This window comes from Nipponia nippon, unplaced genomic scaffold (genome assembly GCF_047370975.1).
Source record: "Nipponia nippon isolate SJK-2023a ecotype South Korea unplaced genomic scaffold, ASM4737097v1 scaffold_4, whole genome shotgun sequence".
NCBI classification, from domain to species: domain Eukaryota; kingdom Metazoa; phylum Chordata; class Aves; order Pelecaniformes; family Threskiornithidae; genus Nipponia; species Nipponia nippon.
The window spans coordinates 122,810,243-122,833,598 of record NW_028262358.1 but is presented as its reverse complement, the minus strand read 5'-3'; the positions used below and the strand labels follow the sequence as shown (position 1 = coordinate 122,833,598).

At 51.2% G+C, this 23,356-nt stretch overlaps 1 protein-coding gene and 1 long non-coding RNA gene across 2 annotated transcripts; both read right to left on the bottom strand.

The window, feature by feature from the left end:
* PAQR8 (progestin and adipoQ receptor family member 8) lies at positions 1-15,750 on the bottom strand. The gene is made up of 2 exons (XM_087777010.1): positions 15,678-15,750; positions 1-5,852 (listed from the first exon to the last, which is right to left on the bottom strand). Exon 2 carries the CDS (start codon positions 5,796-5,798, stop codon positions 4,740-4,742), a length of 1,059 nt encoding a protein of 352 aa, XP_087633136.1. The 5' UTR covers positions 5,799-5,852; positions 15,678-15,750; the 3' UTR covers positions 1-4,739.
* A 4,651-nt stretch (positions 15,751-20,401) lies between these two features.
* Positions 20,402-23,345, bottom strand: LOC148053501 (uncharacterized). The gene is made up of 3 exons (XR_015708299.1): positions 23,249-23,345; positions 22,845-22,970; positions 20,402-20,582 (listed from the first exon to the last, which is right to left on the bottom strand). It is a non-coding gene; the product is annotated as an uncharacterized LOC148053501 (long non-coding RNA).
* Positions 23,346-23,356: the final 11 nt, after the last annotated feature.

Genomic DNA, 23,356 nt, shown 5'->3' with positions numbered 1-23,356 from the left:
AGATGAACAGATAAAACCACACCCTATTCTTCATTATTGTTATAATTATTATCCACTCTAATATACCCACTCTATAATTATTATCCACTTTTCTTCCTAATGACGCATAACCTTCTGTAGTTGTGCATTTGGGAATTTCATACCACACCAAATGTTTTGGTTTTACAGATTTCTTTTTTTTCAGTAAAGTTTTTAAATAATGATCAGTACAGTACAAAGCTTAAAATATTGTCAATGTTTTCAACAATACAAAGTCAGCAGATAGGAGTTGGGAAAGGGATGGTTAATATGTAACATTCATACCCTTCTCTGTTTCCCAGGGAAAAAAATACAAACTCTATTGTACTTCTGTTTAGTAACAAACAGTGCTTAAAAATAATCTTGTCAGTAAAAGAAAGATGTAAATTGCAAGGCACATGAGGAACCCATCCTTGCCTTGTTACACAAATCATTAGGCATAAATACAAGTTTAAGGCACCTCTCTCCATCCTCCCCTTCTGCTCCGTACACCAAGCAAATCCTGTCAGTGGGTATCAGCTGTTAAGAACAACCATGGACCAGCGACAGCAAAGAGGCTGCCTCTGAGCCTCAGGTTCCTTCAGGATGAATCCCCAAAAGGAATAGCATAAGGCACATTGGGATGAATTCTCAGGAGTTGTCCTGTACAGATCCATGTTGTAAGATCTGCAAAAATACTATCTCAGGACCAGAGATTCCTGGGGGAGAGGATTAGGACCTCGGTCCCTTCAGGATCTTGAATGCACTCAACCTTTGGTGGTCAACATTTCACCAAACCCTACCACTGGTACACCCCTCCCAAGCCATGCCTCCTTAGAGGAACTTCAGGATGGAAGGAGGCGTGCTCCAAGCAGTGAGCCCAAGGAGAAGGCCTTGAGAGGCTCTCAGACAAGCTGAGCATTTATCACAGGGGCACTTTTACTCACTCAGGACCCAGCCCCAGTCTCCCCTAGATCAATGGCAGGGCTTTCAGGAGGGCATTGGCAGCCACTTTCCAGTCCCGGCCTGGCTGAGGTGCAGCAGACTGCACGGCATGTGGAGTCTGCCCAGGTAGGCAGCCAGGTGCATAAGGCACAAGGATGAAGTCTGGGGATGAGGGAAAGAAATAAGCTGGTTGGAGGAAGATGAGGAGGAGGACGGAGAGAGGGATGAAGGAAGCTCCAGTGTTGGTGAGCCCCTTGTGAGACAAGGGTGCATCCTCACAGCAGCAGCAATGTGTATTGCAAGTCCCTGCTAAATCAACCCATCATAGTAACCAGGAGGTCAGCTCCAGGTCTGAGTGCAGGGCCACATGGGGACATGAGTGGCTACACCTGAGGGGTAACATGAGAACATGTAAAAATACCACCACTGTCACACAATTGCTCCAGAAGAAGTTTCACTTCTGCTGGACCAGGGAGGAGAAGAACACATGACCAGAAATACCTCAGAAGAGACACGTAGGCACCTCCTCTCCCTGTCCCTGAACTAGACAGCATTACTGTACTCATCCTCGTTTGACAAGGGCAGGACACGTCATCTATTTTCAAACCCTTGGAGAAGGAAACGCCTGGGTGATCCCTTCCTTTGGTACCAGTATAACTCTGGGTAGCAGCAGAGCAGGGTATCCTATTAGCAGCGATGCCCACTCCCTCTCAGTTGTAGCCCAGAAAGGAGCTCTGGACCAGCCTGGTTTACTCCCCTTCCTGCACAGGAGCCCACTGATACTGTCCAGCCAGATCCACACTCAGTGGCTTATTCTGCTTTACCTACCACAAAAGCAAGGCAAATTAAGCTGTGAGAAAAATCATTGCTCCCATTGGAAGTCTTTCCCCAAACTGGGAGGAGACTCACAAGCAAAGCCACGGAGACCATGGAGGGAGCAGTCCATCGGTGCAGCTAAGCTAGTTGAGCAACCAGCTGCTGTGCAAGGAGGAACTGCTGCTGGCCTCCGCTCTGGCCCGTCCCTGCAGGCAGCAGTGTTGTCCAAGTGAGATGCCTGAAAGTTAAAACCAGCAGATAATTACTGACATTTTTTCAGTAGGATTGGTTTTCCACTGGTCTGTCTCACGGCACTGGCTCGCTCTGCGGTCAGAAGAGCTTCTGCGCAAGGGAAGGGGAATAATGAGGTGTAAGTGGTACCATCCCCACTTGCCATTCCCCTCAGGCAAATTTACTGTTAGGTCAGCATGGCTGTACCGTCAAAATACACCACAGGAATTGAAGTAATTAATTTCTAAGCTGGACTGGATGTAAACCAGGAGGTCTAGAGTGATGGGAAAGGGTGGACTAGATGACCTCTTGAAGGCTTTCCTATGATTTCTTCTCCTGTACTCCTGTACTTCCCTCCCCCTTTCTATTTAATTTGTCAGTAGGGCCACGATCTTCAAATCTGTCCACAAAACATAGGACACAGCAGAGCACAGCAAATAGATCTGTTTTCAGAGACGCTGTTGTCTGGCCCACCCTGTTCCTCCAGCAGCATAGCACTGTTTCTTTCAGGCTAATCTTGACCCAACTAGGAGGCTCTAGAGATATAAAAGCCAAAGGCAAAGCCTTTCTGGATAATAAATCATGCACACACACGTATACACAAACACACACACACATCTCAATAGTTAAAAACCAGATCAAGTGCAGAAATCAGTGCTTGTTGTGACAAATCATATCCCCAACCCTAAACTCTGCCTGCTCAGAACCAGCAATCACAATTCATTTGCTTGTCCTTGGATTCAGTGAGACAAATCTGTGGCTGGAATAGATCCCATGGCTTCCTTGCTTTCAGCAAAGGCTTATATCTCCTAGGAATTTGCCAGATGCCAAGGCATTTGAGGTTGCAGGTCTTTCAGAGTGTATAGCTGGGAGGAGCCATGCCAGGGTTTACTATGAAAAGCAAGCAGTGGGTCAAACAGAAGGTGTCCAGGCTGCATGGGACCATTATCTCTGCATTGGCTCTGAGCATCCTGTCCTGCAAGTGCTACCAACTTCAGTGCACCAGTGTGGCTCCATATCTGATATTCCCTCCAAGCAAGCACAGAAGAGACTCATCTAAGGGGGGACACAGTAAACCAACCCTTTCTATACCTTGGACAGGACTGACCCATGGACATTAAGTGTTCCTGACCACTATCTTTGCTACTCATAGAATCATAGAATGCCCTGAGTTGGAAGGGACCCACAAGGATCATTGAGTCCAACTCCTGAGGAGAGGAATCCACAGAGGAATCACCAAGTCTCAAGGACAAACCTGTCCCAAGGTTGCATAGGACCCTCATGCTGTCACCCTGCTCTGCCTTTTGCTGTTCTACCTTCATCTAGCGCTGATAAAAACGTGCCAGATTCACAACCCCATTGGTCAGAGAATAGCAACCCTGCAGCTTCAAGGTCAGCTTTCCCATGATGCCCCCCAAGGACTGCTTGGTGTCCTGAAAAGCACCATTAAGAGGGGAATAAAGACTACTTCACTCTCATAACCTTTTGGCCACAGTAGGGCTGTTGGAGGCCCAGGGCCCAGAGCCTTTCGCCTATCAGACAGGTCACACCCAAGTTACTCTACACTGCATGGACAGCGTTGGAGGTCAGTCAGAATCCCTAGACAGATGATACAGGGTCAGTCTATGCAGGAATGCATGAACCTCTCATGCAAAAAACCAAAATGATGTGCCCAGCATCAAAAGCATCTTCCCTGCTGGGGCCACCGCCCTGAATGTTGATGGCTTCCGGGGTGCTAAACCTCTGTCATTGCTACTGAGGAAGGCTTAAAACCATCTCCAACCTGACCCAGGCCCAGTTCCTCAAAGGCAACTAAGCACTTAAAATAGAAGTGAGGAGCCTCTGAAGACCTGTCTTGTAGGCTACCAAACAGCCATCTGCACTGCCACTACGTTAGGTCAAATTCCAACTGCTGAGAAAGACCCTATCTCTTGTTAGTAATCCTTGGGACAGCCTGACTCCTTGGTTTTGATGAGCAGCACCACTGCAGATGGTGCAGTCATACAGAAAGAGAAGATGGAGCTGACCTAACATCTCCACCTGTGCTGGACCCACACCAGTCACCAGCAGACACAGGGCTCAGGTTCAGACCCAGTTTGTCCTAGAGGACCCCAGGTCAGGCCTAAGACTCCAAACATGCTTTGTCAAAGCCACCTCCGCAACCTGGTGTTGAGATACTTGACAAGGGGACCGTAGAGGGAACCTGGCTTAGCCCCGCTGGAGCAGGAAAAGGATTATACCAGCCACTGTGTCACACATGCCCTTGCAGCTGAACCACAGAAATGTAGACTCCTCCTGAAACCTTGCTACTGCCTTTGATAGTAATAGGTCTCCCACAGATAGCAGTGATGGCAAAATCCAGAGAGGTCATCACATCCAGCTGTGGTCCTCACGGTGCACTGTGAGCCCTGGCAGACCCTTCTACAGTCTCACAGCCTTCAGGCTGCCCTCCCTGACATTCAGCAAGATATCACCCACAGGTTTACCAGAATGAACAAGAAACCTCTGCCTATTCCAGCATCCTTGGTTAAATGACTTGTTCTGGCTTAGAACACCCCATGTCCCCCTGGATGGCAGAAGGCAGTCCCTGCTGTGAAAATGCATCCAGCATGAAGTCTCCAGCCCTCCACCTGAGTCCAGAATCCAGGTTAGTCACAGCGTGTTAGGCAAATAAGCCAGTTAATATGTTATGCCCCTTTTCTTGATTTTTCACCACCCTGGTGATGTCATGCCCATCACGTTCGTGACCCTCAGGAGTCCTTTTTAGCCAGGCTGGCCTTGATCCTGCGTTGCAGGATGTAAGCTGTGATGGCACTACAAACCACCAGGCCAAAAAAAGAGATGCAGGAGAGATACATGGAGAGAGGCCCATGTCTCTTCAGGAAAATCTCCTGCCTGTTCTTATAATCCAATAAAATGGCCTCCAGCTGTGATAGGGTGCAGATGGCCAGGAAAGTGTGGAAGATCTGGTGGGCATGGCCAATGATGTCACAGGAGCCAGGGAAGTACTTCTCAGGGACCGGGCAGGAGAAGAAATAAGCACTGATAAGGAAAAACAATATCTGGTACGTGTGGTACCAAGCAGCATCTTCCTCACAGCCCCCCAGGTGACACACAACCACACGGTGAGCGACAGGACTGATATCCAAGATGAATGCCAGCCCGGCTGGGATCACCTGGCACATCTTCCTCATGATGGGGTAAGGCCGTCGGTACCGGTATTTCGCGTAGCAGCAGCCGGCACAAGACAGCCAGCCACAGAAAGCAGCTGCTGGCAGGAAGAAAAGCCAGAACTTGTCGTACCAGGCTTGGTCGGAGCTGTAGTAGAAATGGGCCAGGGCACTACCATACTGGTAGATGCTGACTCCGACGTAGTCCACGAAGTAGAAGGTGTAGTGGTACAGCTCCGATTTGGACTGCAGTAGGTGGGCCAAGAGGCTGCAGGTAAGGTATGTGACAGAGGAGAGGACAAAGATGAGCAAAGGCAAGGACCACGCGTCCACAGGTAACTGCTCAGCCTCCACAAACGTCTTGAATCTCACCAGCACAGCCAGTGCTGCCAGGAGATGAGTCCACACGTTGACCACCTCGTTGTGCTTCTGGAAGAGGCTAAGGAAGTAGTACCGCCAGTCCTGGCCGGTGGGACGGTACCCGGTGTGGATGTAAGGCTCACGGAAGAGCTGCGGCACCTCACACTCTTTGACCGTGCAAGGCATCTTGGGCAAGCCATCCTCCAGCAGCCTGGGGAGACGGCTGAGATGCTGCCCGCTGAGGGACAGCGTGCTGATCCGCTCCAGGATGGCTGTCATCTCGCTGCGTGCGGCGGCTGCGAGCCCAGCTCTGGGGGACGTCGTCTTTGTGCCCTGCAGGGAGGGGAGAAAGAAATGTTAATGGTCATGCATCAGGGAGAAGAGCATGCTGCCATTCCTGGGTGGGATAAGCCATGGTGCTATCAAGATGCTGGCCCTGCTCTTAGGGGAAAGGGGCTTTTCTTGATTCAGCAGACCTATATTCAGCATGGAGAAGGATGGCACAGCCCTGTCCCTGCAGTTCAGCCTATGTCAGATGGGCACAAGTCTGCCCTTCTTCCCCACTTCCTCAGACACTCAGCTTGGAGCATGTTTAGGAGTAGCCAGGAGCTACCTTTCCTATCAAAAAAGTAGCCAGGAGCTACCTTTCCTATCAAGAAAGCACCTGATGATTTGTGGAGGGGATTTTTCACCCCTTTCCCCATAACAAACTGCTCAGGGACAAAATTGGGGTGTAATTACTCATCAAAGGGATAACCTGCCTTTCTGCACCTAAGTAAAGAGGGTCCCAACCAAACTGTGGAGGTTGTGAAGAAGCCCGGCTTCCCTGCCACACAACTGCACATGGGTTGCACACCTGGGGCTGCTACAGTGAGTATGGCAGAGGGAGAAGGGGAAAACTCCGCGGTCCCAAACCTGCAGCCCTCATCCCTCCATGTGTAATAAGCAGCAGGACTGGGAGGTGATGGAGAAACAAGGAGCCCCGCATCAGAGCTGGCTGCAGTTTGGGTATAGCATCGAAGCCTTGGGAGCATCTACGGAGCCATGCTGAGGGACTGCCAGACAAGATGTGCCTGGATTCTCAGAGCAGCCAAACCCCAGTGCTGGGCACTCCCCTGCCTGCTCTGCTCTGCTCATTGGCAACCTCCAGACTTGCTAAGCTCTGGCTGGAAAGATTCAGATTCTGGGCACAGCAGGATCCTAATGTCTGGAGATTACCTCACAGCATTGAATTCACTCCCAATACCCTCCGTTTCCCTTCCACCCTAGATATTTCTCTTCCCTACTGGTGTTTATGCCACACAAAAAAGAGGAGAACTCATTGCACAGATGAACTGAAATTGATGCTGATGGAGCCCCACCAGGCTCTGCAGGGCTGTGGTTACCCCTGTGCCGCCAACACATACTTGTTTGCAGGAGTGCAGCCTCCCTCCTAAGCTTATATGCACCCAACCAGAGCTGAAGTGCATGGAGATGGCCAAAAATAAGTAAATGCAAATGAGTATTTTGCCCGAGTGTGGGAAACGGCTTCTTTTTCTTTCATTGCATCAGATACCAGCTGCTGCCAGAGGTGAGACAGAGGAATAGTTTGCATGGGCTCATGATGGGAGACCCACGCTAGGCTGGAGATAGAGAGGATGGGAAGGTGTTAAACATGGAGAGAGAGTGGAAAAAGCAGAGAGGTGTTGATGAAAGCAGAGAGATGGGACCTGCCAAACAGTCCCAGGGCGAGACAGCACAAAGAGCAAACTCGGAGCAGACTCTGAACCAGGCTGCAAGTCCCACTTCCTCTCACAACCCAAAGCCTCTGATAACGTACAAAATATTTTCATGTTGCTTCCGTATTCTAGCAGATGGGAGTTATCATAATTAAGTTACATTTTCCAGTCAATTCTCTCTCTCCCTGTGCTTTCCAGGCTTTCTCCCTTAGCACCTCTCAGGGCTGTTTGGTTTTTTTTTCCTTATTTGCCACAGGGGTATTTAGCCACAAAAGGCTTATAGGAAGATGGTCCCTGCAAATGGTATTTTTAGTTTCACAGATGCATAGGACTGAGTATAGCACCCTTGCTGGGGAGTTTGATGTTGTGCACGTTCACAAAGACTTTTTCTCTCTCCTAGGGGTCTGCGGGTCTGGATCTGGGAAGGAGACACACAGTTCATTCAGCAGCTTGTGTATCCCTATGGGGATATATGCCAAAATTTAGGGAGGCAAGGCAAATTTTGACTCTGGGGCACTCCTATGAGGGGATGGTGTGAAAAAGGGGCAACACTCCCTCTCCCCAGTTCTAATGTACAACCAGTCTATTCTGGTTCCTTGTAGCCAATGGAGAAGGAAAGGCTCATTCATCCAACTTACTCTAGACCTCAGCTTCAGGATAAGGCACAGCCCAAGCAAGAAGACCATGCCTGGCTATTCAGCACTGTAGTACTCACCCTCTGTTGCCCTATATAGAGTCATAGAATAGAATCATAGAATCGTCTAGGTGGGAAAAGACCTTCAAGATCATCGAGTCCAACCATTAACCCAGCACTGCCAAGTCCACCACTGAACCATGTCCCTAAGCACCACATCTACATGTCTTTTAAATATCTTCAGGGATGGGGACTCAACCACTTCCCTGGGCAGCCTGTGCCAGGGCCTGACAGCCCTTTCAGTGAAGAAATTTTTCCTAATATCCAACCTAACCCTGCCCTGGCGCAGCTTGAGGCCGTTCCCTCTCGTCCCATCGCTTGTTCCTGGGGAGGAGAGACCAACCCCCCCAGCTCCAGCCTCCTTTCAGGCAGTTGCAGAGAGCGATGAGGGCTCCCCTCAGCCTCCTCTTCTCCAGGCTGAGCACCCCCAGCTCCCCCAGCCGCTCCTCCCCAGCCTTGGGCTCCAGCCCCTGCCCCAGCCTCGCTGCCCTGCTCTGGCCACGCTCCAGCCCCTCCATGGCCGCCTTGGGGTGAGGGGCCCAGCGCTGAGCACAGCATTCGAGGGGCGGCCTCACCAGTGCCCAGCACAGGGGGACGATCGCTTCCCTAGTCCTGGTGGCCACACTATTTCTGATACAAAATACCTGATATCTCCTTTGGATGATCTGGCTAGAACTTGGCTGGAGGCTGAGCATGTTAGGGTGGGAAGGACAGGGAGATTTGATGGATGTGTCTATACTAAGACAGTGTTTGATTTCCTGGTCTAGATGCACAGACAAGAGCTCCTTCCCACACTGGCTGCATCTCCTTCGCTGCCGTTCCAAGACATCTGTTGTCTCCAGCTGATGATCTCCAGGCCTTGTGCAAAGGTTTTGCCCTGTCCAGAGGTGTGAGTATGGACTCTGAAGTACTTTATCTGTCCTAAGCTCCTCTGACCTGTCCGTTAACTGCCATAATGTGTTTTACACTTCTCCCAGCATTTGTTCTCATACAACCCAAGCAAGAGGGCTTGGACTCATGCTCACCATCTCCCAGCTTCCCTTTAACTAAGTGTCGTCCAAGGATTTAGGCCCACTACAGCGGGCTCAGTGCCGAATCTTCATCCCAATTCATCCCAGCAGGATGCTGGAAAAACTTCTGAAAAGGTATTTAGGCCCACTACAGCGGGCTCAGTGCCGAATCTTCATCCCAATTCATCCCAGCAGGATGCTGGAAAACCTTCTGAAAAGGTATTTAGGCACTGATGCTGGAGATGGTGATCACGGTGGCAAGGGACAAGGAGAAAGGGCATGCTGAAGCTTCCCACCTCTTGGAGAACACAGACTAATGCTAGCACAGACCCCAGGACATCAGGAACTGAAAAACAGCTCAGATATGGCGCAGACTGGGCAGGTGAGCTGCACAGGAGCAGGGTCGGAGCGCTCACCTCCTGCAGAGAGGCGGCAATACGCTGAAACCTGCCCGTAAAGAGCAAAGGCAACCAGAAGACACACGGAAGATGGCAATCAAGCCTAGGCATATGGATGCATGCCAATGCGAGGGGCACATCGCCCCTTCCACCGTCCGTGGCCTGCCTGCCTGCTTTGCATGCTGACAAGGATACGAGAGACAGGCAGCTTCTGTACCAGGCACAGGCTGGCTCTGGCTTGTACGGTGTGTGCTAGCACCAGGATTTTGCCATGGTTTCTCATTCCAAGAGCTCAGTGTATACAGCGAGCATCGCCTTTGAGCAGAGCTAGGGAGAGGTTAGATGCTGCAGATCTCCCTGACAGCAGCAGACAGGAGAGATTCTTCCAGGCAGGCTTTCGTAGCTGGAAAACGCTAGTTTTTAACAGGCCGAGGGAAGGTCAGAGATTTTCAAAATAGTAGTCCGAAATCACAAGAAACACATCTGATACTCGGATAAAGGGCACTAAATCCAGAACCTGATCGACTGCTTATTTTAAACCGAACTTGTGACATTAACGAGTGAGAACAAGTTGACAATTTCCAGTGATCATGTGATGGACGGGGCGACAAGCAATTAACGTTAGTAAAGAGAGGGAAAGAAAAAAAAAACCACAACCCAGAAACCCAAGGTCAGCACTGGCTGTTTCACTTTCACAGAGCCCCTATTCTTTTCCCTTCACGGGGGCGTAGGAGCGGCTGAAAGCCACATTCATCGGCAGGGCGTCTCGTTGAGATTCTGTCCTCACCCTCCATCTCCGGGGGATTCAGTTATTTTGGCTGCTCCCAATTAACGGCAACCAAGTATCGTTTGTTCGGGGAGGGAGCTGCAAGGCGAGAAGGAGGGAGTGGATGATGGCCAGGCTGTATCATTACAGCACAATAAGAACCACGGCACAGGAGGAGAACGATCCCGTTCCAATTTCTTTCTCCCTTTTGAAGAGAGTAATTGGAAACCCGAGCTTTTCCCAGCTCTTTTGCTTTTTGGTCACAGTCTGATGGAGGGGTTTGAATGAGAAAATTTCCTACACAGTACAGCTGATTTTCCCACCGGTCTGGCCTCAGCATTAACTGTCTGGGACTGAGGCTGTACCAATGTGATATATTTGCAGAATAGCATTCAGGCATCAGAAGTTAACACAGGCTTCCAAAAAGGCAGTAATTCCTGGTAAACAAAGCAGAGAGGACAGGGGAACTCTGCTGTGGGGAAGTCTTTAATAAATGCATTGCATTTAAAAAAAAAAAAAAAAAGGGATTGTGGATAGCATGAAAATAGCAGCGGTGATTGTGCAGCAGTGGGCAACAGGCCAGTTTTGAGAGCTGCAGGTGATTAATTCCTGAATTCCTTCTTTTCTGGGAGTTGAGCAAAAGTCCCTGGAGGGACTACAGGTCATTTTGAAGCCTGGGGTTTTATTCTGACCCCTTCCTACATGGGGTTAACTTTGGTGTCGCAGGTCGTACAGCACCAGAATGGCAGAGATCAGCTTGGCTCGACTCTCGAGGGCTGGGAGAGGCTGCACCCAGCTCAGATGCGGTGGATAAGCCCCATCCCAAAGCCCGCTGCCTGCAGGCTGGTCCTACCTGAGCACAAATGTCTCTTCCTATAACCAACCCACTTGTGGAGGGCTCGGGACAAACTTTGAAAGACCAGCTTGGGAGCACGGTGCCAGCTCCTCCATCCCATTCTCCCTGGTGTTTTGGAAAGGCTCCACCAGAGAGGAGAAACTAAGAGACCACGGACAGGCTCATAGCAGCAGCTCCTGCATACTCTTGGTATTATCTGCTTCCTTCTCCTGCCATACATTTCGGTGCCAGCCTTCCTCCTAACTGCGACAGATTTACACAGCGCTCAGATCCCTTCTGCAGGGAGTTATTGGGATTTACATGGGTGTTGCAGAGGTCAGAAACTGGAAGAGGTGTCATTTGGTGGTTTGTGCCAGGGCCGAGCCCTGCCTGAGCAGGCAGCAGGGTATGAAGGACTGATCTACACTCCAGCATCAAAGAAGTGGAAATCCCTACAACCAGAGAAGGGCCAGGTGCTCGGGACTTCTATAAGTTGGGCTTACACCTCACCATCTATTAAATGGGGACACCAGTCCTCATCTGCCTAATGAGAACTAGATATTGCGCTCTTAATGCGCTGCTGTAATGCACCAGGGAGTGCTGGGACTACTTAACAGTGCATTGCACAGAATATTTCATTTCCCTCAACACGCTTACATACCAGGTAACATCTACATCAGCCCAATGGGCGTATTACAAGCACTCATCCAACAGGGACTCTGTATGGGTTAGGATGCTCCGGAAGGTAAAAGGTGAGGTGATGTGATTTACTGGAGACCTTGAATGGCAAGCCTGAAAATAACCTAAGAAAAAGGGTCAAAGCAACCTTGTGGAAAATTTCAAATAAAAGAAAATGGCTCAAATTCTACCTTTCCATATACACATATACACACACACAATGTGTAGCTGAAGCAGGGTTTGTCCAAGCATGTATTAATCAGGAAACGAACGTCTCGTGATGCTGGGAGATGAGCCATTAGAGCTGGCAGGAGATGGCAGGATCCCCCACGGGAGCCATGGCAGTGTCAGCTCCCCTGCAATTTCTGGCCTGGAAGCAAGCCGGGCTGGCAGCCAGCTCAGCCATGCTGAGCAGCAAGTGCCTCTTGACATGGGTTCGGCATCGCCTGCGCGTTGGGACGGGTCCAGGGGATGAGAGCAGTGGAGCTGGTGCGATGAACGCTGTGCTCGGAGGGGACAGAGCAAAACAAAGCTGCAGGCAAATACCGTGTCCCTGCAGCAAAGCTGAGGGGGTCCACAGCATCCCACCAAAAAGGCCCCCGAGTTCCTGTGGTGTTTGGGGGAGCAAAGCAGGGCAGTGGAAATCCAAAGTCAGGAAACTGAAGATGTGATGAGGCTGCTGGCTTTATCACAAGAGTCCAAACCTTGAGCCATACACCGCATGCAGAAGTCTGATTTTCACAGCGCTGAGTCCTTGGTTCTGAGATCAGCCAGGCTGGGTTGGCTGCTCCTGTACTGCTACACCCTTGAAATGGGTGGCCACACGCAAACTGTATGCCAGGAACAACTCCTGGACTGTGCTAACTCGCAAACCATGCCGGGGAATGGTGTGGGTCACCACGGCACATTTCTGATTTGCTGCGATAAACACGGATGCAGTTTCGTCATGCCTAACCAGAGTTAAAGCGTGGTGATGCTCCTGATAACACAGCCAATACACTCAATGCGTGAAAAAATAAATACATCTACAGCACTAGGTAGATGCAAAAATGTTAATATTATTTCTACCCACAGACCCTGGCTGAGAAGTATCTCCTCCGGCAAATCCATCCCTCCCCTCTCAAACATTGCTCAAGATCAAGGTAATATTCTGCAGTTTTTCTTCCTGATCTCACTAAACCTTTGCTGTTTGCGCTTTCCAGATTGGCTCACCGCTTTCTTTTCCCACACACAACTAACACAGCCCCCAGTGCTTTGGGGCTCGATTTCAGGAGGGTGTGAGATCCCTGGGTGGGGCACCCATGCTTACAGGCTTTGAGTACACCAGTAATCAAACAAGACCAGAGCACTGTCCTGCATCAATGACCTGCAACCATTAGGTTGCTGAAGTGTTAGCACGCTCCTGGGCACGGTTTTGGTCCAGCCACCCACACCGGTCCCTGCCTGTTGTATTCAGTCCTGCAGGGACCATCGATGGAGTGGGACGACTGACCCATTTCAGATGCCAATGCTGGAATTGTGCCAGAGAAGTGCCTGTTGGGTTTTTTTTTTGTTTGGTTTGGTTTTTTTTGTTTCCCTGCCCCCCTGCCCCCCCCGCCCCCCGACTGCAAAAGGAGCCTGGACTTGTTTCAGCTGCATCCAACTTTCACCTCCTAAATTTCCTCCTGCAAGGTCCATGGGATACGGTATCCTTCCCTTCCATCCCCGAGTAGCTGCGTGCACACCCTGCAAGCACAGCATTTCCGCAGCCAGTTTGCCTACCTAAGAGGTCACTGCCATGAGCCTTTCCTAAAGCCACGGGACCAGCACCCAGCAACGGGACAAATCTTTCAGCACAGATCTGCTGGAGACGGGAACTCCTGCTACCTCAGGGAGACCTCAATGAGCCAACAAATCCCTCCCTGCTCAGATCTTTCTGCTGATGGGACAACCCAGGAACCATCTGCCTGCAGGCAGAGCAACCAAACCAAACTGGCCGTGCACTGTTTGCGGATCCGGACTGTTGCCAAGAGATCTCCCAGAGCCTCCGGGCTGAGGTTGCTTAGCTTTGCTATCGTCCACAAAAGCCTCTTGTACAAAAACATTTTTTTTAAGGTTGCAGATTTTAGAGCTTCCGTCATTAGAAAAAAACGTATATAAATCATGCACACCACTGCTGCTGCTGCGGGCAGAGAGCAGGCTGCCGGGGAGAGACTGCAGCTCTGTGCCAAGCCCCTGGAGCTTCCAGCTCTCCTCTTCCCTACACTAAAAGTCTTTGTCCCCATCTGGGACCTCCTCCTATTTAAGCCCCTGGCCTCTCCTGGTGAGCTTCCAGGTTTGCAATGACAGCAGTGCTGCCTTTCCAGGAGGCTCCCAAGCCCTGAGCAAGGGCCAGCAAGGACCAGATGGCAGACTCCCCCCCAAACAAGGGATGCGGTCTGTGCTGCAACCACATGCTTACATCCCTACTCGATCCCAAGGATCCACTGGGGAATAAAAAAGCAACTGGGAGCAAGCTTCCACTTGCTGCTGCCTGTGCCTGAAGGCCAGGGGATGTAAGGTATGGCCACATACGTACAGCTGCAGACCAAACATGCAGCCTCCAGGAGCCTTCCTGGGAATTTATACCCCTGGAGGAATTTCTTTAGCATAAATGGATACTGCAACTGGCCTGACCTCAGGAGCGGGGGTTATCACATCCGCTGGCAGCTAAAAATTAAGCTGGTGCATGACTCAAGACGTGCAAGTAGCTGCAAGCACACGCACGTGACCCGACGATGGCAGCGCCCGTCCTCAGCCTCTGCCTGCGCTGCCGGCACGTCACCCACACCGGCCATCCCTGCCTGCGTCCACAGGGACACAACCCTCTTCTGGGCCAGAGGCTCCGGCCGCGGCTTCAGCGTAAATAAATAAATAAAAGCAATGATGCCCAGAGAACAGAAAATCCTGCAGCGAGCAGGGCTGTTAACCCACACCTTTACCGGCTGAGCAGGAGGAAATGTGTTAACGGCTTGCGGTTTGGCCCAGCGAGCCCGTGAGTTTCTAGGAATTGTTTGCAATATGTATCACCCCCCGCACCCCGACGTGAAGGCAGGAGAAGGGTCTGCCGGTATAATTCATGGCTGTGCGTCCCCTCCCTGCCCCAGCAGAGAGCAAAACCAGACTTCGGACCTGCTGGATTTCACTCTGGCAGAGCGTTGCGTACGTGCTTCGCTCTTTTTCATCATCTTTTCATGACTTCACTCTTTTTCAACCACCCCTGCCGGGGCGGCATCACACACATCCTCATCCTAACCCCCCACCCAGCTTATGGTGTTTTCAGGAAAAATCCAGATGGGAAATTGGGGGAATATAACCAACAACCCCCGAAGCGCCCTGGAGAAGACAAGCAGGGAAAAACCCTTCATCCACCCTTTCGAGACACGAGCTGGGGCGCGTCAAGTGAGAACGGGCAGGTGGCAGCTCCAAAGCAAACAACGGGAGCTGGTTCTTCACGCAGCTCACGGCTAAACTATGCGTCTCCTTGCCGCGGCCTCCAGAACTCCCCAGGGGTCAAAGTCATGCGAGGAAAATCCACCCACGGCTATTAAAAACAAACGCGGAGGAAAACCGATGCCCACCTCTCTCCTCCACGAAGCCCTCGAGATACACGGGGGCTTTTGGGGAATTTATGGCAAAAGTACGTTTGTCCCCGGGCACTGCTCCCCTCCTCAGGCTCTTCCCCAGCGCCCACCTGGCCGCAGGACCAAAATCACGCAGCCCCCTGCACCCCGATGTCCACGCGTGTTTTACCCGTGCGGGGGACCCGCCCGGAGAGTGGTGGCAGGCGCTGGGGTGTCCCCCCATGCATCGTCCCCGGCGTGACCCAGCCCCCGCGGGGAAGGATGCTCCTGCCGCGGCGGGGATGCAGCGCGGCGGGCGTGGTGCAGGGAGCCGCGGTACCCACCCGGGGACGCCGGAGCTCACCGCGGGGGGACAGAAAAACCCTTGCCGAATCCCTCACGGGACCCTCGGCGGGGTGTCCCCGGGGGAAGAGGAGCTGCCCACCGGGAGGGGACCGGCGGCTGCGCCCGCACTCACCCGCGCTCTCCCCGCCGCCGCCGCCGCCGCCGACTCCCGCGGCCGCCGCCTCCGGCAGCGCCGCCGCCGCCACCGGCAGCCCCCGCGCATGCGCGCCCCGCCCCGGGGTGGCCCCCGAGGTCCGAGCCGAGCCGAGCCGAGCCGAGCCGAGCCGAGCCCAAGTAGCCTGAGCTGGGTTTAGGGAGAAAGTGGGGCTTAAACTCGTCGGGGGCCCCACGCCCGGGCAGCCCGGGTGGTGGCTGCGGAGCAGCAGAGACGGAGCGAGGAGGTCAAGGGGAGACACCGGGGGAGGGACAGAAAGTCACCGCAGGGCGGTTGGGGTGGGAGGAGACCTCTGGAGGTGACCTGGGCCAACCGCACAGCTCAAGCAGAGCCACCCAAAGCCGGTTGCCCAGGACTGTGTCCAAATGGGTTTTGAAGATCTCTGAGGATGGAGATCACAGGGATGGAGATTCATGGGTGGAGATCTCTCTCAAGGATGGAGATCTCTCTCAAGGATGGAGATCACAGGGATGGAGATTCATGGATGGAGGTCTCTTTCAAGGATGGAGATGTCTCTCAAGGATGGAGATGTCTCTCAAGGATGGAGTTCACAGGGATGGAGATTCATGGATGGAGGTCTCTCTCAAGGATGGAGATTATACCTTCAAAGTAGAAAAAAACAGGACCAGAGGCCATGGGCACACACTGAAACACAGGAGGATCCTCTGAACATCAGGAAACACTTTTACTGTGAGGGTGACCAAGCAGTGGCACAGGTTGCTCAGGGAGGTTGTGGAGTCTCCATGCTTGGTGATCTTCAAAACCCAGCTCTAGGTGGCTCTGCTTGAGCAGGGGGAGGTGGACCAGATGACCACCAGAAGTCCCTTTGCACCCCAACCATGCTGTGATTCTGAGCTGAGGAGCTGCACAACGCAGCAGAGAAGCCAGGGAAGGCTCTGCACAGCAGTGGGCAGTGACTGCTGGAGCTCATGGTTTCCAGCTGTGACTGTTAGGAAGGTGGTGTTAAATAAAACAAATCCTAGTCCTGAGAGCTCTTTTTATGCTGATCCCAAGCTGACCCCAGTGGAGGTAAAAATGAGGGAAATGGGAGGAAAAATAAAAGTGCTGCTGCCGATTGCCCCGTTCCTGGGCTCCCACTTGGGGCAAAACCCCTGATTTTGCTGCTGCAGACATGCAAGCATGGAGGAGAGGACGATTTTCCCCAGGATTTGCAGCCTAAAGACAGTATGGCTTTGAGCCAACCAACGGGGCAGTGAGGTTTACGCTGTAAAAACAGCACCAAAATCTTTGGGCTCCAGAAAAGAGGGATTTGCACCCAAATGGCCTTTTAGGAGTGGTCTCTCGGCCCTTGAACTGTGCCTGGGAAATGTCTGGGAGAAGCTTATACAGCCTAGACGGAGCTGTGCCAAAACCGCGGCAATCGGTTCAGCCATAAAGTCACCATGCCCCCAGGAGTGGGTTAATTTATGAGTACGGAGTACCCGTTTCCCCTCTTTTGTCTCTGTGTCAGCTTGTTTATGTGTGTTTTGCTTCTCCAGCCTCTCAGGACTGTTATTTTTTGATGGGTTTATGAGAGAAACAGAAGGACCGCTTGTTCTGCAGGGAGAGGATCGAAGGAGATGCAACCCGGGAACGGGACTTTCTGGCTCCGATAAGATCACTCCAGCTTGGGTGAAGCTTTGGCACATCCCAGCACCCGTCTGCCAGCACGCAGGAGAGCCAGCGCTCTCACAGCAGGGACCTGTGGGTGGGGAAACCTTCAGGGTGAAGAAGCAGCTGGGCAGGGGACCTCCTGAGTGACATCTTGTGCTTTTTTTTCCACCCCTCTAAGACATCTCCCCCTGTAAGACACATAATACTGCTTCTTCACCCTCTTCTGCTCCTCAGATCCCGAGGGATGCTCGGTGGCTGGGAGATGGAGGTCATGGCATGGCTTTTCCTCTTCCACCCATCTTTCCATCATTGCTCACGTGGGAGAAGTGGGAACACTCAGCTGAGTGCTGGAGATGGCCACGGCAAGGCTGGAGACGAGGTGAGAAGAAAAATACAGCCCAAGCAGAAGGGGATGGTGGGGTGGCACATCCCTGCTGCAACATGCACATTGCAACGCTGCTGGGTCGCCTGCCCTTCTGTTTTGCTCCGATGAATGGTTTTTCCCACATTTATCTTCACGGTGTGCCCCAGGGCAGACTTGAGAAAGGCAAAGGGCAGCTCTGTGTGGGATAACTTCTCTCCTGGGTGGGTGCTGACAGCTTGTTTTGCACACCAAGCTTGGTGGATGCTGCACAGTGAGACCTTTTGGATCGCTGGCTCCATGACCTGCTCTCAGGTGACCGGTACCTGCCAAGCTGTGCTCGGTAGTTCATTTCAGATTCACCCTGCTGCACTGCAGTCCCTGTTACTCCCTATCTTTGACATTTTACACTCTGAAATGAATCACCCAGTTCCCTTCAAGGCATAACCCAGGTGTGGTTGTGTTTGCCCAGGAGATCACTCCCAGTAGGCAGTTAAGACTAGGTTGTACCAGGCTGGGCTCTCCCTGCCCTTTACAGTCATCTGATATGATCCAAGCAGGCTTTACGCCCTCAAACGTACCCTGCACACCTTAATTCCCCACCCAAATGTACATCATAGAATCATAGAATCACAGAACCATTGAATGGTTTGGGTTGAAAGGGACCTTTAAAGGCCATCTAGTCCATCCCCTTGCAATGGGCAGGGGCATCTACAACCAGATTGGGTTGCTCAAAGCCTCATCCAGCCTGGCCTTCAATGTTTCCAGGGATGGGGCATCTCCCACGTCTCTGGGCAATGTGTGCCAGTGTTTCACCACCCTCATTGTGAAAAATTTCTTCCTTATACCTAGTCTGAATCTACCCTCTTTTAGTTTAAAACCATTCCCCCTGGTCCTGTCGCTACAGGCCTTGCTAAAAAGACTATCCCCATCTTTCTTGTAGGCCCCCTTTAAGTATTGAAAGGCTGCAATCAGGTCTCCCCGCAGCCTTCTCTTCTCCAGGCTGAACCCCCCCAGCTCTCTCAGCCTTTCTCCCCAGCAGAGGTGCTCCAGCCTCTGACCATTTCGGTGGCCTCCTCTGGCCCCGCTCCAACAGCTCCATGTCCTTCCCGTGCTGAGGACCCCCGAGCTGGAGGCAGGGCTCCAGGGGGGTCTCCCCAGAGCGGAGCAGAGGGGCAGAATCCCCTCCCTCGCCCCGCTGGCCACATGCACCGTCCCTGTCATGCAACACCAACCCTATTCTTGCAGGCTGCAAACCAGTCGTCCTTTTATTTTGGGTGCTTTGAATTATCACCCAAAAAGAGGAGCTTGTTTAGGGGATCGGGATCTCTCTTCACCAAGATGCATCCAAACACACCGTGTCAACGCTGTGCTGCTCAGGAGGAACGTGGCAGCTTTGCACCAAAGACAATTGAGATATTCAAAACAGCGAATGGGATACAGAAAGCAGGATGAGTTCCCTTTTCCCTGTATTTGCTTGTAATAAAGAATATTGACCTGGCATTATTGTAACTGGGTAAAAGAGGCTTTTTCCGCACCATCCATTGCGGTCTAAACTCCTTTCCACTGGAGTGGATGCTCACAGTTTGGCAGGATTTAGACAAGATTGTGCAGATGTGTAATACTAAGTATGGCAAAAAAAATGAGAGTTTTGGAGAGGACATAAACCTTCGTGCTTCATAGCAAGATCTCCAGCTAACAGGGCTCAGGAGGGAAATTTCTTTGTGATCCACAGCTCTTATATGGGGATTTCTTTTATCTTCCTCTGTAATAACACACACCAGCAAGTCTCAGGGTGGTGTGTTACATGAATTCCTTCCAATTGTTTTGAATCCTGCTTGTATGCTTTCTTTAATAATTCAGAAAAAAAAAACACAACCCAGTCCTAAAAGCCCTGGCTTACCAAGTCTGGCTCCTGCAACAAGAGAGAAGCGCTTGATACTCTTAATTTTGTCACCCTCAGCTGCTCCCCCCATGTTGCACAAGGCAATGTGGCAATTTGGGGTCAGGACTTCCCTGCCTCTTCGTGGTTTGCACAGAGCAGAGAGCCCGTTGTGACAGTCAGATGATGATTGCTAACGTGGCTTACAGAAATCGCTGCAGCTTCCCACCTTCCAAAGCTGGACATCACTTGCTGAAGTGACCAGTGGATCCTGCCGCGTGGCTGAAAGCGGATCCTGGAGATCCCGATGAAGAGACAATGATGCTTTGCATACAGATGGGTGATTTCCAGGCTTGGGGGTGGAGAAAATGAAGGGGGGGGAAAAAAAGGAACCAGCTGTCACTGTCTTTAGTAACGGCCAGAACTCATGAGAGCAGATGAGCAGACCGAAATAGCAACACCAAACCTCAGGTCATCTATATCTGGGCCCTTCGGACTTCCCTGGAAATGTGGTCGGGTTGCCACATTACGCAGACACGCTCCCGGCTGCGCTCTTGGGAGCTTTGTTGATTCAGCCACTCCTCTGGTTTCGTTTGCCGGGGGAATTAATTTTTTATTGTGCCTGGAGGCATGGCCTGTGTGGCTTTGTTTTGTTTTTTTATTAATTGCTGTATTTTTCTTCTGCACAGTAGGAGAAGAGAATGATTCACCCGCGGGACCTGGGGTAGCTGTGCATCAGAAGCAGGATCGCAACAAGATTTTATGTTCCCATCGCCGTGCTAGCTGCATCTAGGAGGGAAAGTAGCTCTGTGCATGCCAGGCTCCTGCTCTGGGAAACAAGAAGGTGGCTACGATCCATCCCAGCGTGCTGAAGGTCAGAGTCTTAACTTCTTACCCACTTTACTGTGCTCTCCTGGTGAAATACCGGCAGCTCCCCGTGCATTTAAGTAAAGAAATTCCATTCATATTCACCGATAGTTGTTTTCTGTGTTTTTCTTCCCTGGGACTAGCAAAAAAAAAAAAGAGCTAGGTCAGTTTAAAGATTTACCAGAGTGCGTGGGAATAGCAAATACTTCAAGAAAATGACATCAGAAATGCCTGAGCTGGGTGCAGAGGAGATCGGGTGAAGTTCTCCAGCCTATGTTAGGGAAAAGGTCAGATTAGAGGATTAAGAAGGGTTCCTTCAGCATTAAATTATATGTCTTCCACATGTGGTCCTGAAGTGGTGAGAGTCAGGATGACTCTTCTCTTGCGAGAGCAAATTCCCTGGATGGGGTTCAGCTCCTGCAAGGACAAACCCTTTTTATCCCTTGGAAAACTTAAAATTTACACTGACAAAGATATCACATAGGTGGTCTCCCTTCTCCACATTGTTTCAATTATAAAAAGTGATTGTTTTTTTCATTCAAAACATTTAATTCCATGTTATTACTCTTTCATTTTATTACAAATATATTTGAAAACTCAACTCCAATGTGTTGCTTGATGATGAGGTGATGCTCCATTGAATTTGGGGTACTCTCCCCCCATTTTTGGAGCTGTGAATAAGCCACAAGCCTCTCCTCTTCCCTCCATGGGTGAGACAAGGTTGCTCAGCATACAGGAAAGCTAATAGAAGGCAACTTGAAAATTGAGTTGTGGCTTGAAAATTTACTTTTAGTTGAACTATGGGAAAAAACCCAAAACAACAGAGTCTGGGAAGAATCACAGGGTACCCATAAAGGGATCTCAGAAACCAAGTGCACATGTGGATGCCAATGCACAGAGATGTGAGGAAGATGAAAACGCACCCTGGTGTTCTGGCAGCACCCCTTGTGTGCATGGAAATTACTCCTGCACCCACCCGCCATTCTTCTATTTCTCTGCGAGCTCTGCAACTCCATCCCTCTGTGTATTTAGGTGCTGAATTCCTATTTTTTTCAGTGGATAGGAGGTGCTAAATGTCTCTGTGAGCCTGTGCTGCACTCTGCCCTGTAACCACTGGGATGTGGCAGGGAGGTGAATCCCTGGAGATCTTTGGCATTGTCCTAGGAAGTCCCAAAAGGCAGGGAAGGCGTCCGCCTTGCCTCTGTTATCCTGGCGTTCTTATAGAATCACAGAATGGTTTGGGTTGGAAGGGACCTTAAAGACCATCTGGTTCCAACCCCCCTGCCATGGGCAGGGACACCTTCCACAAGAGCAGGTTGCTCAAAGCCTCGTCCAACCTGGCCTTCAACACTTCCAGGGAGGGGGCATCCACAGCTTCTCCGTGCAACCTGGTCCAGTGCCTCACCACCCTCATGGTGAAGAATTTCTTCCTTCTATCTAATCTAAATCCACCCTCTTTCAGTTTAAAGCCATTCCCCCTTGTCCTATCACTATGCTCCCTTGTAAAAAGTCCCTCTTCAGCTTTCTTTTAGGGCCCCTTCAGGTACTGGAAGGCCGCTATAAGGTCTCCGCAGGGCCTTCTCTTCTCCAGACTGAACAACCCCAACTCTCTCAGCCTGTCCTCATAGGAGAGGTGCTCCATCCCTCTGATCATCTTTGTAGCCTCCTCTGGCCCCGCTCCAACAGCTCCATGTCTTTCCCGTGCTGAGGACCCCCGAGCTGGAGGCAGGGCTCCAGGGGGGTCTCCCCAGAGCGGAGCAGAGGGGCAGAATCCCCTCCCTCACCCCGCTGGCCACGCTGCGGGGGATGCAGCCAGGAGACGCTTGGCTTTCTGGGCTGCCAGCGCACATTCTCCATCTCCATCCCTTTGTCCTCCCTGGCCTGACCCGCTCCAATTAATTATTCAGGCAAGAGCCACCGCAGGGCAGCAGTTGCTATAGGGCGCTGTCATGAGTAACCACGGACGGCTATTTTTATCCCTAGCTCTTGTTACCTTGCGGTCAGGAGCGATGGGTCCCTGCCAGCTCTCTTCACGCAGAACTCGCTGACTTCGGCAGGAGGAGCACCGCCGTGATTTACAACATCTTTACAGGCTGGGATTCATTTTGACCACCTAAGTGGAGGTGAGATCTATCTGCGATCTAGATACATGTGTCTGAATCCCACCCTGTGCACTGCCAGCTGTACTCACGGGTTGCTTTGCATCCCTATTTTATTTTTTTCATCCATATTTTATCTTTTCCACCCATATTTCATCTGCAATAAAGCACGGAGACTGTGTTCATTGCTGAATTTAGGAGTCTGTCTACTGCAGAGAGAGAAAAACTGCCTCAGAGGTGAAATTTCATGTCAGGTTCTGACAGCTTATATAGGATACGTTATATTTCCTTCGGGGACTTACGCAGACTGATTCCTCCAGCCAGTTTATACCCTCAGAGCTGATGTGCTCACTTAAATATCTTGCAATGACCCGGTGAGAGTGGCTTTCTCTGTTCACTCCTCCTCCTGCTGCCCGCGCTCACGCCAGCTGCAATGAAAACGAGAAATCGCCAGAAAATCAGGGGAAGGGGGGGATTTGAGGAGCAGCAGAGGAAAGGAGGCTGTTCGGGCTGTGGAGGGCAGCTCTGGAGTTAGCAGAACAATCTGGAAGATTGGGGGGGGGGGGGAAGAAAAAGGAAAAAAAAAGAAGGGAAAAAGAGAAAGAAAAAAAGGAAAAAAAGAAAAAAAGGAAAAAGAGAAAAAAAAAAAGAAAAACAAAAAGGAAAGAAAACAGCAACAGAGCACAGATCCTTCATTCCTGCCAACCTGCCAAAGTTAATACTCCATCAAGTCATTCCAGAGGAGGGCCCAAGCGCCTGAGAAGGAAAACCTGAACTTTCGCTTTGATGCAGAACAACGCGAGAAAATCTCACG